Below are 25,242 nucleotides of genomic sequence, written 5' to 3'. Positions count from 1 at the left end.
CTTTTTGGGTTTTTGGGTTTTTTTCGTAGTTTTTTGTGGTTTTTTTGGTCGTTTTTTGGGGTTTTTTGGTGGCTTTTCTTGTGTTTATTTTGGTTGGTTTTTTGGGTTTTTTTTCGGGGCTTTTTTGTCTGTTTTTTTGGTCTTTTTTTGGTTTTTTTTGTCGTTTTTCTCTCTTTTTTTGTCGTTTTTCTGTTGCTTTTTTCGTCGTTTTTCTGTCGTTTTTCTGCCATTTTTTGTCGTTTTTCTGTTGCTTTTTTTGTCGTTTTTCTGTCGTTTTTCTGCCATTTTTTTGCTACTTTTCTACTTGTTTTTTTTTTTTTCCTTTTTTTTGCCTTTTCATTGTTTTTTCATCACCTTCCCCTCACCTTCATCATTATTTTTCCTTCCTTTCCCTCCTTTTTCCATCATTCCCCTCCCTCACCCTTTCCTCACCATCCCCCCTTTTCCTCCCCTCCCCTCCTTTCCTTCTCCCCCTCCGTTATTTTTTTTCCCCCCGTTTTTGCCCGATTTCCCCTCTTTTCGCCCCGTTTCAGGCCGGCTGATTTTCGACAACCTGAAGAAGTCCATCGCCTACACGCTGACCAAGAACATCCCCGAGCTGACGCCGTACCTGATCTACATCACGGCCAGCGTGCCGCTGCCGCTGGGCTGCATCACCATCCTCTTCATCGAGCTCTGCACCGACATCGTGAGCGCGGCGCCTGGGGGGCACCTGGGGGGCACCTGGGGGGCAGCTGGGCACACCTGGGGGGCAGCTGGGCACACCTGGGGGCACCTGGGGGGCACCTGGGCACACCTGGGGGGAGCTGGGGGGAGCTGGGGGCACCTGGGGGGAGCTGGGGGGAGCTGGGGGCACCTGGGGGGAGCTGGGGGGAGCTGGGGAGGGGTCTCGGGACACCTGGGGGGCAGCTGGGGGGCAGCTGGGGGGCACCTGGGCACACCTGGGGGGCAGCTGGGGGCAGCTGGGGGGCACCTGGGCACACCTGGGGGACAGCTGGGGGCAGCTGGGGGGCACCTGGGCACACCTGGGGGACAGCTGGGCACACCTGGGGGGCAGCTGGGCACACCTGGGGGGCAGCTGGGGGCACCTGGGATCACCTAGAGGTCACCTGGGCTCACCTGGGGGCACCTGGGGGGCACCTGGGCACACCTGGGGGGCAGCTGGGGGGAGCTGGGATCACCTAGAGGTCACCTGGGCTCGCCTGGGGGCACCTGGGGGGCACCTGGGGGGAGCTGGGGGCACCTGGGGGGCAGCTGGGGGCACCTGGGCACACCTGGGGGGAGCTGGGGGGAGCTGGGGGCACCTGGGGGGAGCTGGGGGGAGCTGGGGAGGGGTCTCGGGATACCTGGGGGGCAGCTGGGGGCACCTGGGATCACCTAGAGGTCACCTGGGCTCACCTGGGGGCACCTGGGGGGCACCTGGGCACACCTGGGGGGCAGCTGGGGGCACCTGGGGGGAGCTGGGGGGAGCTGGGGAGGGGTCTCGGGACACCTGGGGGGCAGCTGGGGGCCAGCTGGGGGGCACCTGGGCACACCTGGGGGGCAGCTGGGCACACCTGGGCACACCTGGGGGGTACTAGGGGACATCTGGGGGGCAGCTGGGCTCGCCTGGGGACACTTGGGGGGCACCCGGGGACACCTGGGGGCATCCGGGGGGCATCTGGGGGTACTTGGGCACACCTGGGGGGCACCTGGGGCTTCTCAGGAGGATTTGGGGTCCCTCAGCTGCATTTTGGGCTCCCCCAGGTGCATTTTGGGTGCCCCAGGTGCATTTCGGGGGTGCCCCAGGTGCCTTTTGGGGTGCCCCAGGTGCATTTTTGGGTGCCCCAGGTGCATTTTGGGTGCCCCAGGTGCATTTTGGGCTCCCCCAGGTGCATTTCGGGGGTGCCCCAGGTGCATTTTGGGTGCCCCAGGTGCATTTTGGGCTCCATTTTGGGTGTCCCAGGTGCATTTTGGGTGCCCCAGGTGCATTTGGGCTCCCCCAGGTGCATTTTGGGTGCCCCAGGTGCCTTTTGGGCTCCATTTTGGGGTGCCCCAGGTGCATTTTGGGTGCCCCAGGTGCATTTTGGGCTCCATTTTGGGTGTCCCAGGTGCATTTTGGGTGCCCCAGGTGCATTTGGGCTCCCCCAGGTGCATTTTGGGTGCCCCAGGTGCCTTTTGGGCTCCATTTTGGGGTGCCCCAGGTGCATTTTGGGCTCCATTTCGGGTGCCCCAGGTGCATTTTGGGCTCCATTTCGGGTGCCCCAGGTGAATTTTGGGTGCCCCAGGTGCATTTCGGGGGTGCCCCAGGTGCATTTCGGGTGCCCCAGGTGCATTTCGGGGGTGCCCCAGGTGCATTTTGGGGTGCCCCAGGTGCATTTTGGGGTGCCCCAGGTGCATTCTGGGCTCCATTTCGGGTGCCCCAGGTGCATTTTGGGTGCCCCAGGTGCATTTTGGGCTCCATTTTTGGGTGCCCCAGGTGCATTTGGGGTGCCCCAGGTGCATTTTGGGCTCCATTTTTGGGTGCCCCAGGTGCATTTTGGGTGCCCCAGGTGCATTTTGGGCTCCATTTTTGGGTGCCCCAGGTGCATTTTGGGTGCCCCAGGTGCATTTTGGGCTCCATTTCGGGTGCCCCAGGTGCATTTTGGGTGCCCCAGGTGCATTTTGGGCTCCATTTTTGGGTGCCCCAGGTGCATTTTGGGGTGCCCCAGGTGCATTTCGGGTGCCCCACGTGCATTTTGGGTGCCCCAGGTGCATTTTGGGCTCCATTTTTGGGTGCCCCAGGTGCATTTGGGGTGCCCCAGGTGCATTTTGGGGTGCCCCAGGTGCATTTTGGGGTGCCCCAGGTGCATTTCGGGTGCCCCAGGTGCATTTTGGGGTGCCCCAGGTGCATTTTGGGCTCCATTTTTGGGTGCCCCACGTGCGTTTTGGGCTCCCCCAGGTGCATTTCGGGTGCCCCAGGTGCCTTTTGGGTTCCATTTCGGGGGTGCCCCAGGTGCATTTTGGGCTCCATTTTTGGGTGCCCCAGGTGCATTTCGGGTGCCCCAGGTGCGCAGCCGTGCCCGGGGCGGGGGCGGGGGCGGGGTCTCACCTGTGCCCGGTGCCCGCAGTTCCCGTCGGTGTCGCTGGCGTACGAGCGCGCCGAGAGCGACATCATGCACCTGAAACCGCGCAACCCCCGCCGCGACCGCCTGGTCAACGAGCCCCTGGCCACCTACTCCTACTTCCAGATCGGTGAGGGGGGCAGGGCTGGGCTACCTGGGGCTGGGGCTACCTGGGCTGGGCTACCTGGGGGTGGGGGTACCTGGGGTGGGCTACCTGGGGGTGGGGCTACCTGGGCTGGGCTACCTGGGGGTGGGGGTACCTGGGGGTGCGGCTACCTGAGGTGGGCTACCTGGGGTGGGGTACCTGGGGTGGGGCTACCTGGGTGATCCCACACCTAGAACTCGAGCCACCTGGGCTGGGCTACCTGGGGTGGGGCTACCTGGGGGTGGGCTACCTGGGGTGGGCTACCTGGGCTGGGGCTACCTGGGGTGGGGCTATTGGGGGTGGGGCTACTGGGGGTGGGGCTACTGGGGGTGGGGCTACCTGGGTGATCCCACACCTGGGGTGGGCTACCTGGGCTAGGCTACCTGGCGTGGGGTTACCTGGGCTGGGGTTACCTGGGCTGGGCTACCTGGGGTTGGGCTATCTGGGGTGGGGCTACCTAGGGTGGGGCTACCTGGGCTGGGACTACCTGGGGTGGGGCTACCTGGGGTGGGCTACTGGGGGTGGGGGTACCTGGGGTGGGGCTACCTGGGGCTGGGGCTACCTGGGTGCCCCCACACCTGGGCTGGAGCTACCTGGGGCTGGGGCTACCTGGGGTGGGGCTACCTGGGATAGGCTACCTGGGGGATCCCACACCTGGGGTGGGGCTACCTGGGCTGGGCTACCTGGCGTGGGGTTACCTGGGCTGGGACTACCTGAATTTGGGGTTAGCTGGGTGCCCCCACACCTGGGCTGGGGCCACCTGGGATGGGGCTACCTGGGGCGGGGGCTACCTGGGTGCCCCCACACCTGGGCTGGGGCTACCTGGCTGCCCCCCCAGCCGCCTCCTTTGCCCACCTGTCCCCTCCCCCGCCCCGCAGGTGCCATCCAGTCCTTTGCCGGCTTCACCGACTACTTCGTGGCCATGGCCCAGGAGGGCTGGTGGCCACTGCTGGTGCTGGGCCTGCGGCCGCGCTGGGAGGACCCTCACGAGCAGGAGCTGCAGGACAGCTACGGCCAGCAGTGGGTGGGTGTGGCCACTGCGCCTCCGGGGCTCACCTGAGCCCGGCCTAGCCTTGCCTGAGCCCGGCCTAGCCTCACCTGAGCCTAGGCTAGCCTCACCTGAGCCCGGCCTAGCGTCACCTGGGCCCGGCCTAGCCTCACCTGAGCCCGGCCTAGCGTCACCTGGGCCCGGGCTAGCCTCACCTGAGCCCGGGCTAGCCTCACCTGAGCCCCTGAGCCCGGCCTAGCCTCACCTGAGCCCGGCCTAGCCTCACCTGAGCCTAGGCTAGCCTCACCTGAGCCCCTGAGCCCGGCCTAGCCTCACCTGAGCCCGGCCTAGCCTCACCTGAGCCTAGGCTAGCCTCACCTGAGCCCCTGAGCCCGGCCTAGCCTCACCTGAGCCCGGCCTAGCCTCACCTGAGCCCGGCTTAGCCTCACCTGAGCCCGGCCTAGCGTCACCTGAGCCCGGGCTAGCCTCACCTGAGTCCCACCCAGCCTCACCTGAGCCTGGCCTAGCCTCGCCTGAGCCTAGGCTAGCCTCACCTGAGCCCCTGAGCCCGGCCTAGCCTCACCTGAGCCCGGCCTAGCCTCGCCTGAGCCCGGGCTAGCGTCACCTGAGCCCCACGCAGCCTCACCTGAGCCCCACGCAGCCTCACCTGAGCCCGGCTTAGCCTCGCCTGAGCCCGGGCTAGCCTCACCTGAGCCCCACCCAGCCTCACCTGAGCCCGGGCTAGCGTCACCTGAGCCCAGCCCAGCCTCACCTGAGCCCCTGAGCCCGACCTAGCCTCACCTGAGCCCGGCCCAGCACTCACCTGAGCCCCTGAGCCCCACCCACACTCACCTAAGCCCCACCCAGTGCTGCCCTGAGCCCCGCCCAGCCTCACCTGAGCCCCACCCAGAGTTTTCCTAAGCCCCACCCATACTCACCTGAGCCCCTGAGCCCCGCCCGTGCTCACCTGAGCCCCGCCCACGCCCACCTGAGCCCCTGAGCCCGGCCCAGCGCCCACCTGAGCTCCTGAGCCCAGCCCGCGCTCACCTGAGGCGTGCCCGGGCTGACCCGTACCCCTGAGGCGTGCCCGCGCCCACCTGAGCCCCTGAGCCCGGTGCCCGCGCTCACCTGAGGCGTGCCCGCGCTGAGCCGTGCCCGCTGCCCGCGCTCACCTGAGGCGTGCCCGCGCTCACCTGAGGCGCGCCCGCGCTGAGCCGTGCCCGCTGCCCGCGCTCACCTGGGGCGCGCCCGCGCTGAGCCGTGCCCGCTGCCCGCGCTCACCTGAGCGGTGCCCGCGCTCACCTGAGCGGTGCCCGCGCTCACCTGAGCCGTGCCTGCTGCCCGCGCTCACCTGAGCGGTGCCCGCGCTCACCTGAGCCGTGCCCGGTGCCCGCGCAGACGTTCGCCCAGCGCCGCTACCAGCAGTACACCTGCTACACCGTCTTCTTCATCAGCATCGAGATGTGCCAGATCGCCGACGTCCTCATCCGCAAGACCCGCCGGCTGTCCCTGCTCCAGCAGGGGGCGCTGCGGTACCGGGGGGGGCACCTGGGGGCAGCTGGGGGCACCTGGGCACACCTGGAGGCACCTGGGCACACCTGGGCACACCTGGGGCACACCTGGGCACACCTGGGGGCACCTGGGCACACCTGGGGCACACCTGGGCACACCTGGGAGCACCTGGGGGTACCTGGGCACACCTGGGGGCACCTGGGGGCACCTGGGCACAGACACACCTGGGGGCACCTGGGCACAGACACACCTGGGCAGTGGGGGGCGCTCATCCGCAAGACACGCTGGCTGTCCCTGCTCCAGCAGGGGGCACTGTGGTACCCGGGGGGGGCACCTGGGGGCACCTGGGGGCACCTGGGCACAGACACACCTGGGGGCACCTGGGCACACCTGGGCACACCTGGGGCACACCTGGGCACAGACACACCTGGGCAGTGGGGGGTACTCATCCGCAAGACACGCTGGCTGTCCCTGCTCCAGCAGGGGGCGCTGCGGTACCCAGGGGGGGCACCTGGGGACACCTGGGCACACCTGGGCACACCTGGGCACACACACACCTGGGGGCACCTGGGGGCACCTGGGCACATCTGGGCACAGCTGGGGGCACCTGGGCATGCCTGGGGGCACCTGGGGGCACACCTGGGGCAGGGGGAGGTGCTCATCCGCAAGGCACAGGTAGCACAGGTGGCACTGTCCGTACAGGTGCCACAGGTGCCACAGGTGGCACAGCCTGTACCGGTGCCACAGGTGGCACAGGTGGCACAGCCTGTACAGGTGGCACAAGTAGCACAGCCTGTACAGGTAGCACAGGTGGCACAGGTGGCATAGGCTGCACAGGTGGCACAGGTGGCACAGCCTGTACGGGTGCCACAGGTGGCACAGGTAACACAGCCTGTACAGGTAGCACAGGTGGCACAGGTGGCATAGCCTGTACAGGTGGCACAGGTGGCATAGGCTGCAGAGGTGGCACAGCTTGTACAGGTGGCACAGATGGCACAGCCTGTACAGGTGGCACAGGTGGCACAGCCTGTACGGGTGCCACAGGTGGCACAGGTAGCACAGCCTGTACAGGTAGCACAGGTGGCACAGATGGCATAGGCTGCACAGGTGGCACAGCTTGTACAGGTGGCACAGGTGGCACAGCCTGTACAGGTGGCACAGGTGGCATAGCCTGTACAGGTAGCACAGGTGGCACAGGTGGCATAGGCTGCACAGGTACCACAGCTGACATAGCCTGTACAGGTAGCACAGCCTGTACGGGTGACACAGGTGGCACAGGTGCCACAGGTGTTATAGGTGTTACAGATGGCACAGACGACACAGGTGGCACAGGTGGCACAGCCTGTACAGGTAGCACAGGTGGCACAGGTGGCATAGCCTGTACAGGTGCCACAGGTGGCATAGCCTGTACAGGTGGCACAGGTGGCACAGGTGGCATAGCCTGTACAGGTAGCACAGGTGGCACAGGTGGCACAGCCTGTACAGGTGGCACAGGTGGCACAGGTGGCATAGCCTGTACAGGTAGCACAGGTGGCACAGGTGGCATAGCCTGTACGGGTGCCACAGGTGGCACAGGTAGCACAGCCTGTACAGGTAGCACAGGTGGCACAGATGGCATAGGCTGCACAGGTACCACAGCTGACATAGCCTGTACAGGTGGCACAGGTGGCACAGCCTGTACAGATGGCACAGATGGCACAGGTGTTACAGACGGCACAGACAACACAGGTGGCACAGGTGGCACAGCCTGGACAGGTGGCACAGGTGCCACAGGTGTTATAGGTGTTACAGATGGCACAGACGACACAGGTGGTACAGCCTGTGCAGGTGCCACAGGTGCCACAGCCCGTACAGGTGGCACAGGTGGCACAGCCCGTCCAGGTGGCACAGGTGGCATAGGCTGCACAGGTGCCACAGGCTGTACAGGTAGCACAGGTGGCACAGGTAGCACAGCCTGTACAGGTAGCACAGGTGGCACAGGTACCACAGGTGTTATAGGTGTTACAGATGGCACAGATGACACAGGTGGCACAGGTGGCACTGTCTGTACAGGTGGCACAGGTGGCACAGGTGGCACAGCCTGTACAGGTAGCACAGGTGGCACAGGTGCCACAGGTGTTATAGGTGTTACAGATGGCACAGACGACACAGGTGGTACAGCCTGTGCAGGTGCCACAGGTGGCACAGCCCGTCCAGGTGGCACAGGTGGCACAGCCCGTCCAGGTGGCACAGGTGGCATAGGCTGCACAGGTGCCACAGGCTGTACAGGTAGCACAGGTGGCACAGGTGGCATAGGCTGCACAGGTGCCACAGCCCGTCCAGGTGGCACAGGTGTTATAGGTGTTACAGATGGCACAGATGACACAGGTGGTACAGCCTGTGCAGGTGCCACAGGTGCCACAGCCCGTCCAGGTGGCACAGGTGCCACAGCTGTGCCCGTCCGTCCGTCTGTCCGGCAGGAACCGCATCCTGGTGGTGGCCATCGTGTTCCAGGTGTCCATCGGCTGCTTCCTCTGCTACTGCCCGGGCATGCCCAACGTCTTCAACTTCATGCCCATCAGGTGTGCCCGCGCACCTGGCGCCCACCTGGGACCCACCTGGGCACCTGGCACCCACCTGGGACCCACCTGGGACCCACCTGGGCACCTGGCACCCACCTGGGACCCACCTGGGACCCACCTGGGACCCCCCTGGGACCCCCCTGGGACCTCCCTGGGCACCTGGGACCCACCTGGGACCCACCTGGGACCCACCTGGGACCCACCTGGGACCCCCCTGGGACCCCCCTGGGACCTCCCTGGGCACCTGGGACCCACCTGGGACCTCCCTGGGCACCTGGCACCCACCTGGGATCCACCTGGGCATCTGGGACCCACCTGGGACCCCCCTGGGACCCCCCTGGGCACCTGGGACCCACCTGGGACCTCCCTGGGCATCTGGGACCCACCTGGGACCCACCTGGGACCCCCCTGGGACCCCCCTGGGCATCTGGGACCCACCTGGGACCCACCTGGGACCCCCCTGGGACCCCCCTGGGCACCTGGGACCCCCCTGAGCACACCTGGCACCCACCTGGGACCCACCTGGGCACCTGGGACCCCCCTGGGACCCCCCTGGGCACCTGGGACCCACCTGGGCACACCTGGGACCCACCTGGGACCCACCTGGGCACCCCTTGGGCTCATCTGGGACCCCCCTGAGCACACCTGGGACCCCCTTGGGCACCTGGGACCCACCTGGGCACCCCTTGGGCTCATCTGGGACCCCCCCATGGCACCTGGGACCCACCTGGGACCCCCTCACACACCTGGGACCCACCTGGGCACACCTGGGACCCCCTGGGGCACACCTGGGCATCTCCTGGGCACCTCCTGGAACACACGTGGGGCACACCTGGGACTCCCTGGGCACACCTGGGCGCACCTGGGGCACACCTGGGCATTTCCTGGGCACCTCCTGGAACACACCTGGGCCACACCTGGGACTCCCTGGGCACACCTGGGACCGACCCCCCCCCCCCCCACGTATCTGGGACCCCCCTGGGCGCACCTGGGACCCCCCAGGGCACACCTGGGCATTTCCTGGGCACCTCCTGGGACACACCTGGGCTCACCTGGGAGCCTTGGGCGCACCTGGGACCCCCCGGGCACATCTGGGACCCCTCTGGGCACACCTGGGCACACCTGGGGCACACCTAGGACCCCCGTGGGCTTACCTGGGGCACACCTGGGCACACCTGGGCACACCTGGGCACACCTGGGCGCCCGCCAGCGCGTGCCCCGCCCCTCCCGCAGGTTCCAGTGGTGGTTGGTGCCGATGCCCTTCGGGCTCCTCATCCTCGTCTACGACGAGATCCGGAAACTCGGAGTGCGCCGGCACCCGGGCAGTGAGTGGCACCTGGGCACACCTGGGGGGCACCTGGGGGCATGTGGGGGGTACCTGGGCACACCTGGGGGGCAGCTGGGCACACCTGGGGGCACCTAGGGGCACCTGGGGGCACCTGGGCACACCTGGGGGCACCTGGGGGGCATCTGGGCACACCTGGGGGGTACCTGGGGGGCAGCTGGGGGCACCTGGGGGGTACCTGGGGGCACCTGGGCACACCTGGGGGGCAGCTGGGCACACCTAGGGGGCAGCTGGGGGCACCTGGGGGGTACCTGGGGGCACCTGGGGGGCACCGGGGGGGTACCTGGGCACACCTGGGGGGCAGCTGGGGGCAGCTGGGGGCATCTGGGCACACCTGGGGGGCACCAGGGGGTACCTGGGGGGCACCTGGGGAGAGCTGGGGGGTACCTGGGGGGAACTGGGGGCATCTGGGGGCATCTGGGGGGTACCTGGGGGAAGCTGGGGGGCACCTGGGGCACACCTGGGGTACACCTGGGGGGAGCTGGGGGGAGCTGGGGGGAGCTGGGGGCACCTGGGGCACACCTGGGGCACACCTGGGGGTACCCGGGTGCTGCCCCCCCCTCACCTGCCCACCTTGTCTCTTGCCAGGTTGGTGGGACCGGGAGCTCTACTACTGACGGGAGCGGCCGGGGCACCTGCGGGCACCTGCGGGCACCTGCGGGCACCTGGGGGGCACCTGGGGGCACCTGGGAGCCCCCTCGGAGCCCACCTGAGCCCCCTCCCCAAACCCCCAACCTCCCCCTCCCCCTTCCCCCCGCACCCCTCCCCCCAAATAAAGACTCGGACAACTCTGCCAGGTGTGCCCAGGTGTGCCCAGGTGTGCCCAGCGGCCTTTATTGCGCGGGGGGGGGGGGGTACGGGGAGGGGGGGAGGGGCAGCGGCAGCTGCAGCGCACCTGGGCCCCCTCCCCCCACACCTGTCGGTGCCACGCGGAGGCTCCGGTGTGCCCAGGTGGGCTCAGGTGCGCTCAGGTGGGCACAGATGGGCTCAGGTGTGCCCAGGTGGGCACAGATGAGCTCAGGCATGCCCAGGTGTGCCCAGGTGGGCACAGATGGGCTCAGGTGTGCCCAGATGGGTTCAGGTGGGCCCAGGTGTGCCCAGATGCACTCAGGTGGGCACAGATGAGCTCAGGTGGGCCCAGGTGTGCCCAGATGCACTCAGGTGGGCACAGATGAGCTCAGGTGTGCCCAGGTGGGCTCAGGTGGGCACAGATGAGCTCAGGTGTGCCCAGATGGGTTCAGGTGGGCCCAGGTGTGCCCAGATACACTCAGGTGGGCACAGATGGGCTCAGGTGTGCCCAGGTGGGCTCCGGCATGCCCAGGTGGGTTCAGGTGGGCTCAGATGGGCTCTGGCATGCCCAGGTGAGCCCAGGTGTGCTCTGGCATGCCCAGGTGGGCTCTGCTGTGCCCTGGTGTGCCCAGGTGGGCTCAAGTGGGTTCAGGTGTGCCCAGGTGTGCCCAGGTGGGCTCAGATGGGCTCCTGTGTGCCCAGGTGGGCTCTGGTGTGCCCAGGTGAGCCAAGGTAGGCTCAGATGGGCTCAGGAATGCCCAGGTACTCCCAGGTGTGCCCAGGTGTGCTCCCAGTTGCTCCCAGTCGCTCCCAGTTGCTCCCAGGTGTGCTCCCAGGCGCTCCCAGTCACTCCCAGGCGCTCCCAGTCACTCCCAGGCGCTCCCAGTCACTCCCAGGCGCTCCCAGTTGCTCCCAGGCGCTCCCAGTTGCTCCCAGGTGTGCTCCCAGTTGCTCCCAGGCGCTCCCAGTTGCTCCCAGGTGTGCTCCCAGTTGCTCCCAGTTGCTCCCAGGCGCTCCCAGTCGCTCCCAGGCGCTCCCAGTTGCTCCCAGGCGCTCCCAGTCGCTCCCAGTCGCTCCCAGGCGCTCCCAGTCGCTCCCAGTTGCTCCCAGGCGCTCCCAGTCGCTCCCAGTTGCTCCCAGTCGCTCCCGGTCGCTCCCGGTCGCTCCCGGTTGCTCCCAGTCGCTCCCAGGTGCGCCCAGGCGGGCTCAGGGCGGGGGCAGCAGTGGCACCAGCAGCCGCAGCGCCCCCAGGCCCAGGGCGGCCGCGCCCAGCGCCCGCAGCCCCAGCGCCCCCCAGGGCCCGAGCCCCAGCGCCTGCCCCGCCCACCTGCGGGAGAGGGGCGGGGCCTCAGCGGGCACGCCCACTTCCGGACACGCCCACTTCCGGGCACGCCCACTTCCGGACACACGCCCACTTCCTGTTACACACCACTTCCGGACACGCCCACCATCGAGCACACCCACTTCCGGTGACACATCCCTCCCGGCCACACCTACTTCCGGCCACGCCCACCACCGGCCAGGCCACGCCCACCTTTGGTCACACCCACTTCCGGCCACGCCCCCAAAGCCGCCCCTCCCTCCCTGGGGCCACGCCCACTTCTGGTCACGCCCTTAAAAGTCGCCCATTCCGCCATGAGGCCACGCCCACTTCAGGCCACGCCCACCATCGATCACACCCACTTCCGGCCACGCCCACCGCCGGCCACACCCACTTCCGGTCACGCTTACAAATCCACCCCTCCCTGATGCCACGCCCACTTCCGGCACCGCCCCCCCCTTGCTGGCCACGCCCCCCTTTCCCACAGCCCCCTCCCCAAATCCCCAAACCCCTCCCCCACCCGTGAGCCCCTCCCCCACCCCTGAGCCCCCTCCCCAAATCCCCAAACCCCTCCCCCACCCCCTTCACCCCATCAGGGACCCCTCCCCCAACCCACATCGCCCCTCCCCCATCCCCAGTCAGGAACCCCTCGTAGGCCCCTCCCCCACCCCCTCAGCCCCTCCCCCACCCCCCCAGCCCCTCCCCCCCCCCAGCCCCTCCCCCATACCCGGTCAGGAATCCCTCCTAGGCCCCTCCCCCACCCCCCAGCCCCTCCCCCACCCCCTCAGCCCCTCCCCCACCCCGCCCCTCCCCCATACCCGGTCAGGAACCCCTCGTAGGCCGCGGCCGCCAGGAGCCCCCCCAGGGGCAGCCGCAGGGGGGAGGGGAGGTCGTGGCGCCCCGAGGCCCAGAGCAGCGCGGCCGCGGCCACGTGGCGCACCTGGGGGCACGGACCGGTACCGACCGGTTAGGGACCGGTATGGACCGGTTAGGGACCGGTACGGACCGGTTAGGGACCGGTACGGACCAGTACGGACCAGTACGGACCGGTTAGGGACCGGTACGGACCGGTTAGGGACCAGTACGGACCAGTACGGACCGGTTAGGGACCGGTACGGACCGGTTAGGGACCAGTACGGACCAGTACGGACCGGTTAGGGACCGGTACGGACCAGTACGGACCGGTTAGGGACCAGTACGGACCGGTACGGACCAGTACGGACCGGTTAGGGACCAGTATGGACCGGTTAGGGACCGGTACGGACCAGTACGGACCAGTATGGACCAGTTAGGGACCGGTACGGACCAGTATGGACCAGTTAGGGACCAGTATGGACCAGTACGGACCAGTTAGGGACCGGTATGGACCAGTTAGGGATCAGTACCGACCATTTAGGGACCAGTATGGACCGGTTAGGGACCAGTACGGACCAGTTAGGGACCAGTACGGACCGGTTAAGGACCAGTATGGACCAGTTAGGGACCAGTACAGAGCAGTTAGGGACTGGTTAGAGACTGGTATGGACCAGTATGGACCAGTTAGGGATCAGTATGGACCGGTTAGGGACCAGTACGGACCAGTACAGACCAGTATGGACCAGTTAGGAACTGGCCAAAGACCTCCCAGTCCCTCCCAATCCCCTCCCAGTTCCCTCCCAGTGCCTCCCAGTCCCCCCCAATCCCCTCCCAGTGCCTCCCAGTCCCTCCCAGTTCCATCCCAGTCCCCCCCAGTCCCCCCCAATCCCCTCCCAGTTGCTCCCAGTTTGATCCCAGTCCCCCAAACCCCCTCCCAATCCCCTCCCAGTTCCCTCCCAGTCCCTCCCAGTGCCCCCCAGTGCCCCCCAGTCCCTCCCAGTCCCTCCCAGTCGCTCCCAGTTGCTCCCAGTCTCACCAGGCTGATGTTGGAGTCCAGCCCCATCTGGAGGTGCCTCCAGTCGAACTCCACCCCCCGCGCCCCCACCCACAGCGGGACACACCTGGGGGAGCCCAAAAACCCCAAAATCACCCCAAAATCACCCAAAAAAACCCCAAAATCACCCAAAAAACCCCAAAAAAACCCCAAAATCACCCCAAAATCACACAAAAAACCCCAAAATCACCCCAAAATCACACAAAAAACCCAAAATCACCCCAAAATCACCCAAAAAACCCCAAAATCACCCCAAAATCACCCCAAATTCACCCAAAAATCACCCCAAAATCACCCAAAAAAAACCCCAAAATCACCCAAAAAACCCCAAACTCACCCAAAATCACCCAAAAAACCCCAAAATCACCCCAAAATCACCCAAAAAACCCCAAAATCACCCAAAAATCACCCAAAAAAATCCCAAAATCACCCCAAATTCACCCAGAATCACCTAAAATCACCCCAAAAACCCCCAAAATCACCTAAAATCACCCAGAATCACCCAAAATCACCTAAAATCACCCCAAATCACCCCAAATACACCCAAATTCACCCCAAATCACCAAAAATCACCCCAAAATCACCTAAATTCACCACAAAATCCCCCGAATTTGCCCCAAAATCCCCCAAATTCACCCCAAAATCCCCCAAATTCACCCCCAAATCACCAAAATTCACCCAGAATTCACCCCAAAATCCCCCAAATTTGCCCCAAAATCCCCCAAAATCACCCGAATTCACCCCAAATCACCCAAAATCCCCCAAAATCTCCCCAAATCACCCAAATTCACCCCAAATCACCCCAAATTCACCCCGAATTCACCAAAAATCACCCAAATTTGCCCCAAAATCACCCGAATTCACCCCAAATCACCCCCAAATCCCCTCAAAATCCCCCAAATTCACCCCAAGTTCGCCCCAAATTCATCCCAAAATCCCACAAAATCCCCCAAATTCACCCCAAAATCACCCAAATTCACCCCAAAATCCCCCAAAATTACCCCAAAATCACCCGAATTCACCCCAAAATCACCCAAAATCCCCCCAAATCCCCCAATATTTTTTCCCCTCCCAAGCCCCCTTAAAATCCTCCCAAAAATCCCCCAAAAATACCCAAAAAATCCAAAAAAAATCAAAAAAAATCAGAATTAAAAAAAAAAAAATCTTAAAAAAAATCTAAAAAAATCCCCAAAAATCCCCAAAATGCCCAAAACGCCCCAAACCGCCCCAAAACCGCACCTGGCCGTGAGCAGCTCGGCGCTGGCACAGCCCAAAGCCCCCCAAAATCCCCCCCCAAATTCACCCCAATATTCTTTTTTTCCCCAAAAAAATCCCCCAAAAAATTCCAAAAAAAATCCAAAAAATTCCCAAAAATTTGAAAAAAATCCAAAAAAATTCCCCAAAATTCCCCAAATCCCCCAATATTTTTTCCCCTCCCAAACCCCCCCAAAAATCTCCAAAAAATCCCCAAAAAATCAAAAAAAAATAAAAAAAAATCCAAAAAAATCAGAAAAAATCCAAAAAAATCAGAAAAAAATTCAAAAAAAAAATCTAAAAAAATCCCAAAAAATTGAAAAAAATCCCAAAAAATTTCCCAAAATTCCCCAAATCCCCCAATATTTTTTCCCCTCCCAAGCCCCTCCCAAAAATCTCAAAAAAATCCCCAAAAGATCTAAAAAATTCCAAAAAAAAATCAAAAAAAATCCCCCAAAAAACCCAAAAAAAATCAGAAAAAAATTCAAAAAAAAATCCCCAAAAATCCCCAAAAATTCCCCAAAATTCCCCAAATCCCCCAATATTTTTTCCCCTCCCAAACCCCTCCCAAAAATCTCAAAAAAATCCCCAAAAAATTTTAAAAAAATCAAAAAAAATCAAAAAAAAATAAAAAAAAAAATCAGAAAAAATTCCAAAAAAATCTAAAAAAATTCTAAAAAAATCCCCAAAAATCCCCAAAATGCCCAAAACGCCCCAAACCGCCCCAAAACCGCACCTGGCCGTGAGCAGCTCGGCGCTGGCACAGCCCAAAGCCCCCCAAAATCCCCCCCAAATTCACCCCAATATTCTTTTTTTCCCCAAAAAAATCCCCCAAAAAATTCCAAAAAAAATCCAAAAAATTCCCAAAAAATTGAACAAAAATCCCCCAAAAATTCCCCAAAATTCCCCAAATCCCCCAATATTTTTTCCCCTCCCAAACCCCTCCCAAAAATCTCAAAAAAATCCCCAAAATATTTAAAAAAAATCAAAAAAAATCCAAAAAAAATCAGAAAAAATCCCAAAAAAAATCAGAAAAAAATTCAAAAAAAAATCTAAAAAAATCCCCAAAAATCCCCAAAATGCCCAAAACGCCCCAAACCGCCCCAAAACCGCACCTGGCCGTGAGCAGCTCGGCGCTGGCACAGCCCAAAGCCCCCCCAAAATCCTCCCCCCCAAATTCACCCCAATATTCTTTTTTTCCCCAAAAAAATCCCCCAAAAAATTCCAAAAAAAATCCAAAAAATTCCCAAAAAATTGAACAAAAATCCCAAAAAATTCCCCAAAATTCCCCAAATCCCCCAATATTTTTTCCCCTCCCAAACCCCTCCCAAAAATCTCAAAAAAATCCCCAAAAGATCTAAAAAATTCCAAAAAAAAATCAAAAAAAATCCCCCAAAAAACCCAAAAAAAATCAGAAAAAAATTCAAAAAAAAAATCCCCAAAAATCCCCAAAAATTCCCCAAAATTCCCCAAATCCCCCAATATTTTTCCCCCTCCCAAACCCCTCCCAAAAATCTCAAAAAATTCCCCAAAAAATAAAAAAAAATCAAAAAAAAATCAGAAAAAATCCAAAAAAATCAGAAAAAAATTCAAAAAAAAATCTAAAAAATCCCAAAAATTTGAAAAAAATCCCAAAAAATTTCCCAAAATTCCCCAAATCCCCCAATATTTTTTCCCCTCCCAAGCCCCCTTAAAATCCCCGCAAAAATCCCCCAAAAATACCCAAAAAATCCAAAAAAAAAAAAAAATCTTAAAAAAATCTAAAAAAATCCCCAAAAATCCCCAAAATGCCCAAAACGCCCCAAACCGCCCCAAAACCGCACCTGGCCGTGAGCAGCTCGGCGCTGGCCCAGCCCAAAGCCCCCCCAAAATCCTCCCCCCCAAATTCACCCCAATATTCTTTTTTTCCCCAAAAAAATCCCCCAAAAAATTCCAAAAAAAATCCAAAAAATTCCCAAAAAATTGAACAAAAATCCCCAAAAATTCCCCAAAATTCCCCAAATCCCCCAATATTTTTTCCCCTCCCAAACCCCTCCCAAAAATCTCAAAAAAATCCCCAAAAGATCTAAAAAATTAAAAAAAAAAATCAAAAAAAATCCCCCAAAAAAACCAAAAAAAATCAGAAAAAAATTCAAAAAAAAATCTAAAAAAATCCCAAAAATTTGAAAAAAATCCCAAAAAATTCCCCAAAATTCCCCAAATCCCCCAATATTTTTCCCCCTCCCAAACTCCTCCCAAAAACTCCAAAAAATCCCCAAAAAATCAAAAAAAAAATCAAAAAAAATCAAAAAAAATCAGAAAAAAATCCAAAAAAAATCTTAAAAAAATCTAAAAAAATCCCCAAAAATCCCCAAAATGCCCAAAACGCCCCAAACCGCCCCAAAACCGCCCCTGGCCGTGAGCAGCTCGGCGCTGGCCCAGCCCAAAGCCCCCCCAAAATCCCCCCCCCAAATTCACCCCAATATTCTTTTTTTCCCCAAAAAAATCCCCCAAAAAATTGCAAAAAAAATTCCAAAAAATTCCCAAAAAATTGAACAAAAATCCCAAAAAATTCCCCAAAATTCCCCAAATCCCCCAATATTTTTTCCCCTCCCAAACCCCTCCCAAAAATCTCCAAAAAATCCCCAAAAAATCAAAAAAAAAATCAAAAAAAATCCAAAAAAAATCCAAAAAAAATCCAAAAAAATCAGAAAAAAATTCAAAAAAAATCTAAAAAAATCCCCAAAAATTGAAAAAAATCCCAAAAAATTCCCCAAAATTCCCCAAATCCCCCAATATTTTTTCCCCTCCCAAGCCCCTCCCAAAAATCTCAAAAAAATTCCCAAAAAATCAAAAAAAAATCAAAAAAAATCAAAAAAAAATCAAAAAAAATCAGAAAAAAATCCAAAAAAAATCTTAAAAAAATCTAAAAAAATCCCCAAAAATCCCCAAAATGCCCAAAACGCCCCAAACCGCCCCAAACCCGCACCTGGCCGTGAGCAGCTCGGCGCTGGCCCAGCCCAAAGCCCCCCCAAAATCCTCCCCCCCAAATTCACCCCAATATTCTTTTTTTCCCCAAAAAAATCCCCCCAAAAATTCCAAAAAAAATCCAAAAAATTCCCAAAAAATTGAACAAAAATCCCAAAAAATTCCCCAAAATTCCCCAAATCCCCCAATATTTTTTCCCCTCCCAAACCCCTCCCAAAAACTCCAAAAAATCCCCAAAAAATAAAAAAAAAATCAAAAAAAAATCCAAAAAAAATCAGAAAAAAATCCAAAAAAAATCTAAAAAAAATTCTAAAAAAATCCCCAAAAATCCCCAAAAATCCCCAAAATGCCCAAAACGCCCCCAAACCGCCCCAAAACCGCACCTGGCCGTGAGCAGCTCGGCGCTGGCCCAGCCCAGCGCGGGCCACCAGGATGCGCAGCTCGCCCCTCCCCCCGCCCCGGCCCAGGGCCAGCTGCAGCCCCCCCAGGTCGGGCCACGTCCACGGTGGCCCGCAGGAACTCCTGGGGAGAAAAAGCGGGATTTTGGGCAAAATGGGGAATTTGGGGTGAAAAAGGGGGGTTTGGGGGAAAAATGGGGGATTTGGGGTGAAAATGGGGGTTTGGGAAAAATGGGGAGTTTGGGGGGGGGAAAAGGGGGAGTTTGGGAAAAAAAATGGGGGTTTTGGGAAAATGGGGGGATTTGGGGAGAAAAAGCGGGATTTTGGGCAAAATGGGGAGTTTGGGGTGAAAAAGGGGGTTTGGGAAAATGGGGAGTTTGGGGTGAAAATGGGGGTTTTGGGAAAAATGGGGAGTTATGGGAAAATTGGGATTTTGGGGAAAATGGGGGTTTGGGAAAAATTGGGGAGTTTGGGGGGAAATTGGGATTTTGGGAAAAAAGGGGGTTTGGGGAAAAAAATGGGGGTTTGGGAAAAATTGGGGAGTTTGGGGGAAAATGGGGATTTTGGGGAAAAAAGGGGGATTTGGGGAAAAAGCGTGAGTTTGGGGAAAATGGGATTTTGGGGGGAAAATGGGGGAGTTTGGGAAAAATGGGGGAGTTTGGGGTGAAAATGGGGGTTTGAAGTTTGGGGGGGAAATGGGGATTTGGGGGAGAAATGAGGGATTTTGGGCAAAATGGGGAATTTGGGGTGAAAAAGGGGGTTTTGGGAAAAATGGGGAGTTTGGGAAAAAAATGGGGAGTTTGGGAAAAACGGGGGGTTTGGGAAAAAATTGGGGAGTTGGGGGGAAAATGGGGATTTTGGGGAAAAAAGTGGGATTTTGGGAAAAAGCGTTTGAGTTTGGGGAAAATGGGATTTTGGGGGGAAAATGGGGATTTTGGGAAAAATGGGGGAGTTTGGGAAAAATGGGGGTTTGGGGAAAAAATGGGGATTTTGGGGAAATGGGGGAGTTTGGGAAAATGAGGGATTTGGAGAGAAAAAAGCGGGATTTTGGGCAAAATGGGGAGTTTGGGGTGAAAAAACGGGGTTTTGGGAAAAATGGGGGGTTTGGGGAAAAAATGGGGGGTTGAAGTTTGGGGGGGAATTGGGGATTTGGGGGAGAAATGAGGGATTTGGGGCAAAATGGGGAGTTTGGGGTGAAAAAGGGGGTTTTGGGAAAAATGGGGAGTTTGGGGGAAAATTGGGGGAGTTTGGGGTGAAAATGGGGGTTTGGGGAAAATGGGGATTTTGGGAAAAAAGGGGGAGTTTGGGGAAAATGGGATTTTGGGGAAAAAAGGGGGATTTGGGGAAAAAGCGTGAGTTTGGGGGAAATGGGATTTTGGGGGGAAAATGGGGATTTTGGGAAAAATGGGGGAGTTTAGGGAAAATGGGGGTTTGGGCAAAATGGGGGTTTTGGGGGGAAAAGGGGAGTTTGGGAAAAATGGGGGGTTTGGGGAAAAAATGGGGATTTTGGGGGAAATGGGGGAGTTTGGGAAAATGAGGGATTTGGGGAGAAAAAGCGGGATTTTGGGAAAAATGGGGGGTTGGGGTGAAAAAGGGGGTTTTGGGGAAAATGGGGAGTTTGGGGTGAAAATGGGGGTTTGAAGTTTGGGGGGGAAATGGGGATTTGGGGGAGAAAATGAGGGATTTTGGGCAAAATGGGGGAGTTTGGGGTGAAAATGGGGATTTTGGGGAAAAAAGCGGGATTTTGGGAAAAAGCGTGAGTTTGGGGGAAAATGGGATTTTGGGGGGAAAATGGGGGAGTTTGGGAAAAATGGGGAGTTTGGGGTGAAAATGGGGGTTTGAAGTTTGGGGGGGGAAATGGGGATTTGGGGGAGAAATGAGGGATTTTGGGCAAAATGGGGGAGTTTGGGGTGAAAAAGGGGGTTTTGGGAAAAATGGGGAGTTTGGGGAAAAAATGGGGAGTTTGGGAAAAACGGGGGTTTGGGAAAAATTGGGGAGTTGGGGGGAAAATGGGGATTTTTGGGGAAAAAAAGCGGGATTTTGGGAAAAAGCGTGAGTTTGGGGAAAATGGGATTTTGGGGGGAAAATGGGGATTTTGGGGAAAAAATGGGGGAGTTTGGGAAAAATGGGGGTTTGGGGAAAAAATGGGGATTTTGGGGAAATGGGGGAGTTTGGGAAAATGAGGGATTTGGGGAGAAAAAGCGGGATTTTGGGCAAAATGGGGAGTTTGGGGTGGAAAAAGGGGGTTTGGGGAAAAATGGGGAGTTTGGGGTGAAAATGGGGGTTTTGGGAAAAATTGGGAGTTTGGGGAAAAAGGGGGGTTTGGGAAAAATTGGGGAGTTGGGGGGAAAATGGGATTTTGGGGAAAAAAGGGGGATTTGGGGGAAAAAGCGTGAGTTTGGGGAAAATGGGATTTTGGGGGGAAAATGGGGATTTTGGGGAAAATGGGGGAGTTTGGGAAAAATGGGGGTTTGGGGGTGAAAAAGGGGGGTTTTGGGGAAAATGGGGAGTTTTGGGAAAATTGGGGGAGTTTGGGGAAAATGGGGGGTTTGGGGAAAAAATGGGGGTTTGAAGTTTGGGGGGGAAATGGGGATTTTGGGGAGAAATGAGGGATTTTGGGGTGAAAAAGGGGGTTTTGGGGAAAATGGGCATTTTGGGAAAAATGGGGAGGTTGGGAAGAAAATGCGGATTTTGGGGAAAATGGGGGGTTTGGGAAAAATTGGGGAGTTTGGGGGAAAAAATGGGGATTTTCGGGGAAAATGGGGGGTTGGGGGGAAATGGGGGGGGGTGGGGGAAAAAAATGGGGATTTTGGGAAAAAAATGGGGGTTTGGGGAGAAATCGGGATTTTGGGAAAAAATGGGGGTTTTGGGGAAAATTGGGGATTTTGGGAAGAATTGGGGAGTTTGGGAAAAATGGGGGTTTTGGGGAAAATGGGCATTTTGGGAAAAATGGGGGTTTTGGGAAAAATGGGGGATTTGGGGGGGAAATGGGGATTTTGGAGAGAAAATGGGGATTTTGGGAAAAAAAGGGGGATTTTGGGAAAAAGCGTGAGTTTGGGGGAAAATGGGATTTTGGGGGGAAAATGGGGATTTTGGGGAGAAATGAGGGATTTTGGGAAAAATGGGGGAGTTTGGGGTGAAAAATGGGGATTTTGGGGGGGATTTTGGGAGGGATTTGGGGTGAATTTGGGGAATTTTTGGGGTAATTTGGGGGGATTTTGGGGTGAATTTGGGGAGGATTCTGGGGGGTGATTTGGGGAGGATTTTGGGGTGAATTCAGGGGATTTTGGGGTGAATTGGGGGCATTTTGGGGGGGTGATTTGGGGGTAATTTTGAGAGGACTTTGAGGGGAATTTGGGAGGATTTTGGGGGGGAATTCGGGAGGGATTTTGGGGGTGAATTTGGGAGGATTTTGGCGGAATTTTGAGAGAAATTTGAGGGAATTTTGGGAGAATTTTGGGGAGGATTTTGGGGAGGATTCTGAGGGGATTTTGGGGGGGGATTTTGGGGTGAATTCAGGAGATTTGGGGTGAATTTGGGAAGGATTTTGGGGGGCATTTTGGGGGTGATTTTGGGGATGATTTGGGGGCATTTTGGGGAGGATTTTGAGGGTGATTTGGGGGTGATTTGGGGAGGGTTTTGGGGTGAATTCCGGGGATTTTGGGGCTCCACTCACCCCCACCAGGTCGTAGCCCCCCGAAGGGCCCCTCCCAGGTGGGGAAAAAGGTGGCCAAGAACAGCATCTGTGGGGGAGGGGACAGGTGAGAGACCCCAGGGGGGACCCCAACCCCCCCCGGAGGGATTTTGGGGTCCCAGGTGGAATTTGGGGGGTCCCAGGTGGATTTTGGGGGGTCCCAGTTGAACTTTGGGGGTCCCAGGTGGAATTTGGGTGGTTTCAGGTGAATTTTGGGGGGGTCCCAGGTGAATTTTGGGGGGTCCCAGGTGAATTTTTGGCCTCCCAGGTGAATTTTGGGGGTTCCCAGGTGGAATTTGAGGTTCCCAGGTGGAACTTGGGGGCTCCCAGATGAATTTTGGGGGTCCCAGGTGAATTTTGGGTGGTTTCAGGTGGAATTTGGGGGGTCCCAGGTGGATTTTTGGCCCTCCCAGGTGAATTTTGGGGCGTCCCAGGTGGATTTTGGGGGGTCCCAGGTGGAGTTTGGGGTTCCCAGTTGGATTTTTGGGGGCCCCAGTGTGAATTTTGGGGGGGTCCCAGGTGAACTTTGGGTGGTCACAGGTGAATTTTGGGGGTCCCAGTTGGATTTTGGGGGTTCCCACTTGGAATTTGGGGTTCCCAGTTGGAATTTGGGGGTTCCCAGTTCAATTTTGGGGTTCCCAGTTCAATTCTGGGGGTTCCCAGTTGGACTTTGGGGGTTCCCAGTTCAATTTTGGGGGTTCCCAGTTGGAATTTGGGGGCTCCCAGTTGCCTTTTGGGGGTTTCCAGTTCAATTTTGGGGGTTCCCAGTTGAATTTTGGGGTTCCCAGTTGAATTTGGGGGTTCCCAGTTGGAATTTCGGGTTCCCAGTTCAATTTGGGGGTTCCCAGTTGGATTTGGAGGTTCCCAGTTGGATTTTGGCGTTCCCCAGTTGGAATTTGGGGTTCCCAGTTGGAATTTCGGGTTCCCAGTTCAATTTGGGGGTTCCCAGTTCAATTTTGGGGGTTCCAGTTGGAATTTGGGGCTCCCAGTACCCCCCCCACCTTTCCCAGTTGCACCAGTACGTAGGTGGCTCCGGCCTGGACGCAGCGCCAGAACGCGCTGTACTCGGACCTGCCCAGTACAGACCAGTATGAACCAGTATGGACCAGTACGGACCAGTACAGACCAGTACGGACCAGTATGGACCAGTACGGACCAGTACAGACCAGTACGGACCAGTATGGACCAGTACGGACCAGTACAGACCGGTTCATCTTCCCAGTCCCCTCCCAGTGCCCCCCAATCCCCTCCCAGTCCCCTCCCAGTCCATCCCAGTATACACCAGTTCATCCTCCCAGTCCCTCCCAGTTGCCTCCAGTGCCCTCCCAGTCCCTCCCAATATGAACCATTATGAACCAGTTCATCCTCCCAGTCCCTCCCAGTGCCCCCCAGTTCCTCCCAGTTCCCCTCCCAGTCCCCCCCCAGTGCCTCCCAGTGCTCTCCCAGTGCCCCCCAATCCCCTCCCAGTACGAACCAGTTCATCCTCCCAGTCCCCCCCAGTCCCTCCCAGTCCATCCCAGTGCTCCCAGTCCTTCTCAGTCCATCCCAGTATGAACCAGTTCATCCTCCCAATGCCCCCCCAGTCCATCCCAGTGCCTCCCAGTATGAACCAGTTCATCCTCCCAGTCCCCCCAAATCCCCTCCCAGTCCATCCCAGTCCCCCCCAATCCCCCTCCCAGTCCATCCCAGTCCCCCCCATTCCCCTCCCAGTCCCATCCCAGTCCCCCCCAGTCCCTCCCAATCCCCTCCCAGTCCCCCCCCAGTCCCTTCCAGTCCATCCCAATCCCTCCCAATCCCCTCCCAGTCCCCCTCAGTCCCTCCCAGTCCCCCCCCAATCCCCTCCCAATCCCCTCCCAGTCCCTCCCAGTCCCTCACAGGCCGCTGCACTTGTAGGTGATGAAATAGGGGAAATAAGCGAGGGCGAAGCAGTTGCCGAAGTGGAACAGGGTCATGGCGGCGCCGCGCGCTCCCGGCCGCTTCCCGGGGACAGTTTGGGGCGATTTGAGGCGATTTTGGGCAATTTTGGGGCAATTTTGGGGGGGAATTTTTTGGGGGGGGAATTTTTGGCGCTTTCCCGGGTCCGGGCCCCGGCGGCCGCGGGGGCTGACGGAAGGCGCGGGAGCCCCGCCCACTTCCGCCGCCACTTCCGCCGCCACTTCCGCCTGGCGGACCAATGGGGAGCGAGGCCACGCCCCCTGGGGGCGGGGTCAGGGAGCGAGGCCTACGCCCACCGCGGGTGGGGAGGGGTCCGGGGGGGATTTTGGGGGGGATTTTGGGGGTCCCTGAGGGAATTTGGGGTCCCTGGGGGGGATTTTGGGGTCCTTGAGGGGATTTTGGGGGTCCCTGAGGGAATTTGGGGTCCCTGGGGGGGGATTTTGGGGGTCCCTGAGGGAATTTGGGGTCCCTGGGGGGGATTTTGGGGTCCTTGAGGGGATTTTGGGGGTCCCTGGGGGATTAGGGGGGGTCTGGGGGGGATTTTGGGGGGGATTTTGGGGGTCCCTGAGGGAATTTGGGGTTCCTGAGGGAATTTGAGGGTCCCTGGGGGGGATTCGGGGGGGGTCTCTGGGGGGATTTTGGGGGTCTGGGGGGGATTTTTGGGGGAGATTTCGGGGGTCCCTGAGGGAATTTGGGGGTCCCTGGGGGGGATTTTGGGGTCCCTGAGGGGATTTGGGGGTCCCTGAGGGAATTTGGGGTCCCTGGGGGGGATTTGAGGGTCCCTGGGGGGGATTCGGGGGGGGTCTGGGGGGATTTTGGGGGTCTGGGGGGGATTTTGGGGGAGATTTTGGGGGTCCCTGAGGGAATTTGGGGTTCCTGAGGGAATTTGAGGGTCCCTGGGGGGATTTGGGGGTCCCGGATGGGGATTTTGGGGTCACTGGGGGGGATTTTGGGGTCCCTGGGGGGGGTTTGGGGGGAATTTGGGGTCCCTGAGAGGGAATTTGGGGTCCCTGAGGGGATTTGAGGGTCCCTGGGGAGGATTTTGGGGTCCCTGAGGGAATTTGGGGTCCCTGAGCGGGATTTGAGGGTCCCTGGGGAGGATTTTTGGGTCCCTGAGGGAATTTGGGGTCCCTGAGAGGGAATTTGGGGTCCCTGGGGGGGATTTTGAGGGTCCCTGGGGAGGATTTTGGGGTCCCTGAGGGGATTTGGGGTCCTTGAAGGAAATTTGGGATCCCTGAGGGGATTTTAGGGTGGATTTTGGGGTTTTTGGGGGGGGGGGATTTTGGGGTCTCCCATCCCCGCCCCTCCCCCCCCCGCTGTTTACCCGGACTTTGCCCCCTC

The 25,242-nt window shown here is 58.3% G+C and overlaps 2 protein-coding genes across 2 annotated transcripts; one reads left to right on the top strand and one right to left on the bottom strand.

The window, feature by feature from the left end:
* Nucleotides 1-533: 533 nt before the first annotated feature.
* Nucleotides 534-10,296, top strand: LOC138102119 (potassium-transporting ATPase alpha chain 1-like; the record flags this gene model as incomplete). Its single annotated transcript, XM_068999873.1, has 7 exons — nucleotides 534-688; nucleotides 3,090-3,213; nucleotides 4,107-4,252; nucleotides 5,615-5,748; nucleotides 8,188-8,289; nucleotides 9,523-9,614; nucleotides 10,223-10,296. Coding segments are annotated over 7 exons (782 nt in total), but the record flags the coding sequence as incomplete, so codon positions are not given.
* Nucleotides 10,297-11,629: 1,333 nt separating this feature from the next.
* Nucleotides 11,630-24,079, bottom strand: TMEM147 (transmembrane protein 147). The gene is given in 10 exon segments (XM_068999874.1): nucleotides 11,630-11,750; nucleotides 12,563-12,684; nucleotides 13,636-13,720; nucleotides 18,258-18,295; nucleotides 18,297-18,365; nucleotides 18,367-18,396; nucleotides 21,949-21,978; nucleotides 21,980-22,015; nucleotides 22,968-23,037; nucleotides 23,842-24,079. Coding segments are annotated over 10 exon segments (678 nt in total). The 5' UTR covers nucleotides 23,919-24,079.
* Between the last annotated feature and the right edge of the window lie 1,163 nt (nucleotides 24,080-25,242).

Source organism: Aphelocoma coerulescens, unplaced genomic scaffold (genome assembly GCF_041296385.1).
Source record: "Aphelocoma coerulescens isolate FSJ_1873_10779 unplaced genomic scaffold, UR_Acoe_1.0 HiC_scaffold_616, whole genome shotgun sequence".
NCBI lineage: Eukaryota > Metazoa > Chordata > Aves > Passeriformes > Corvidae > Aphelocoma > Aphelocoma coerulescens.
Note: the sequence above shows the minus strand (reverse complement) of the source record. Positions and strands in the feature narration are given on the sequence as shown.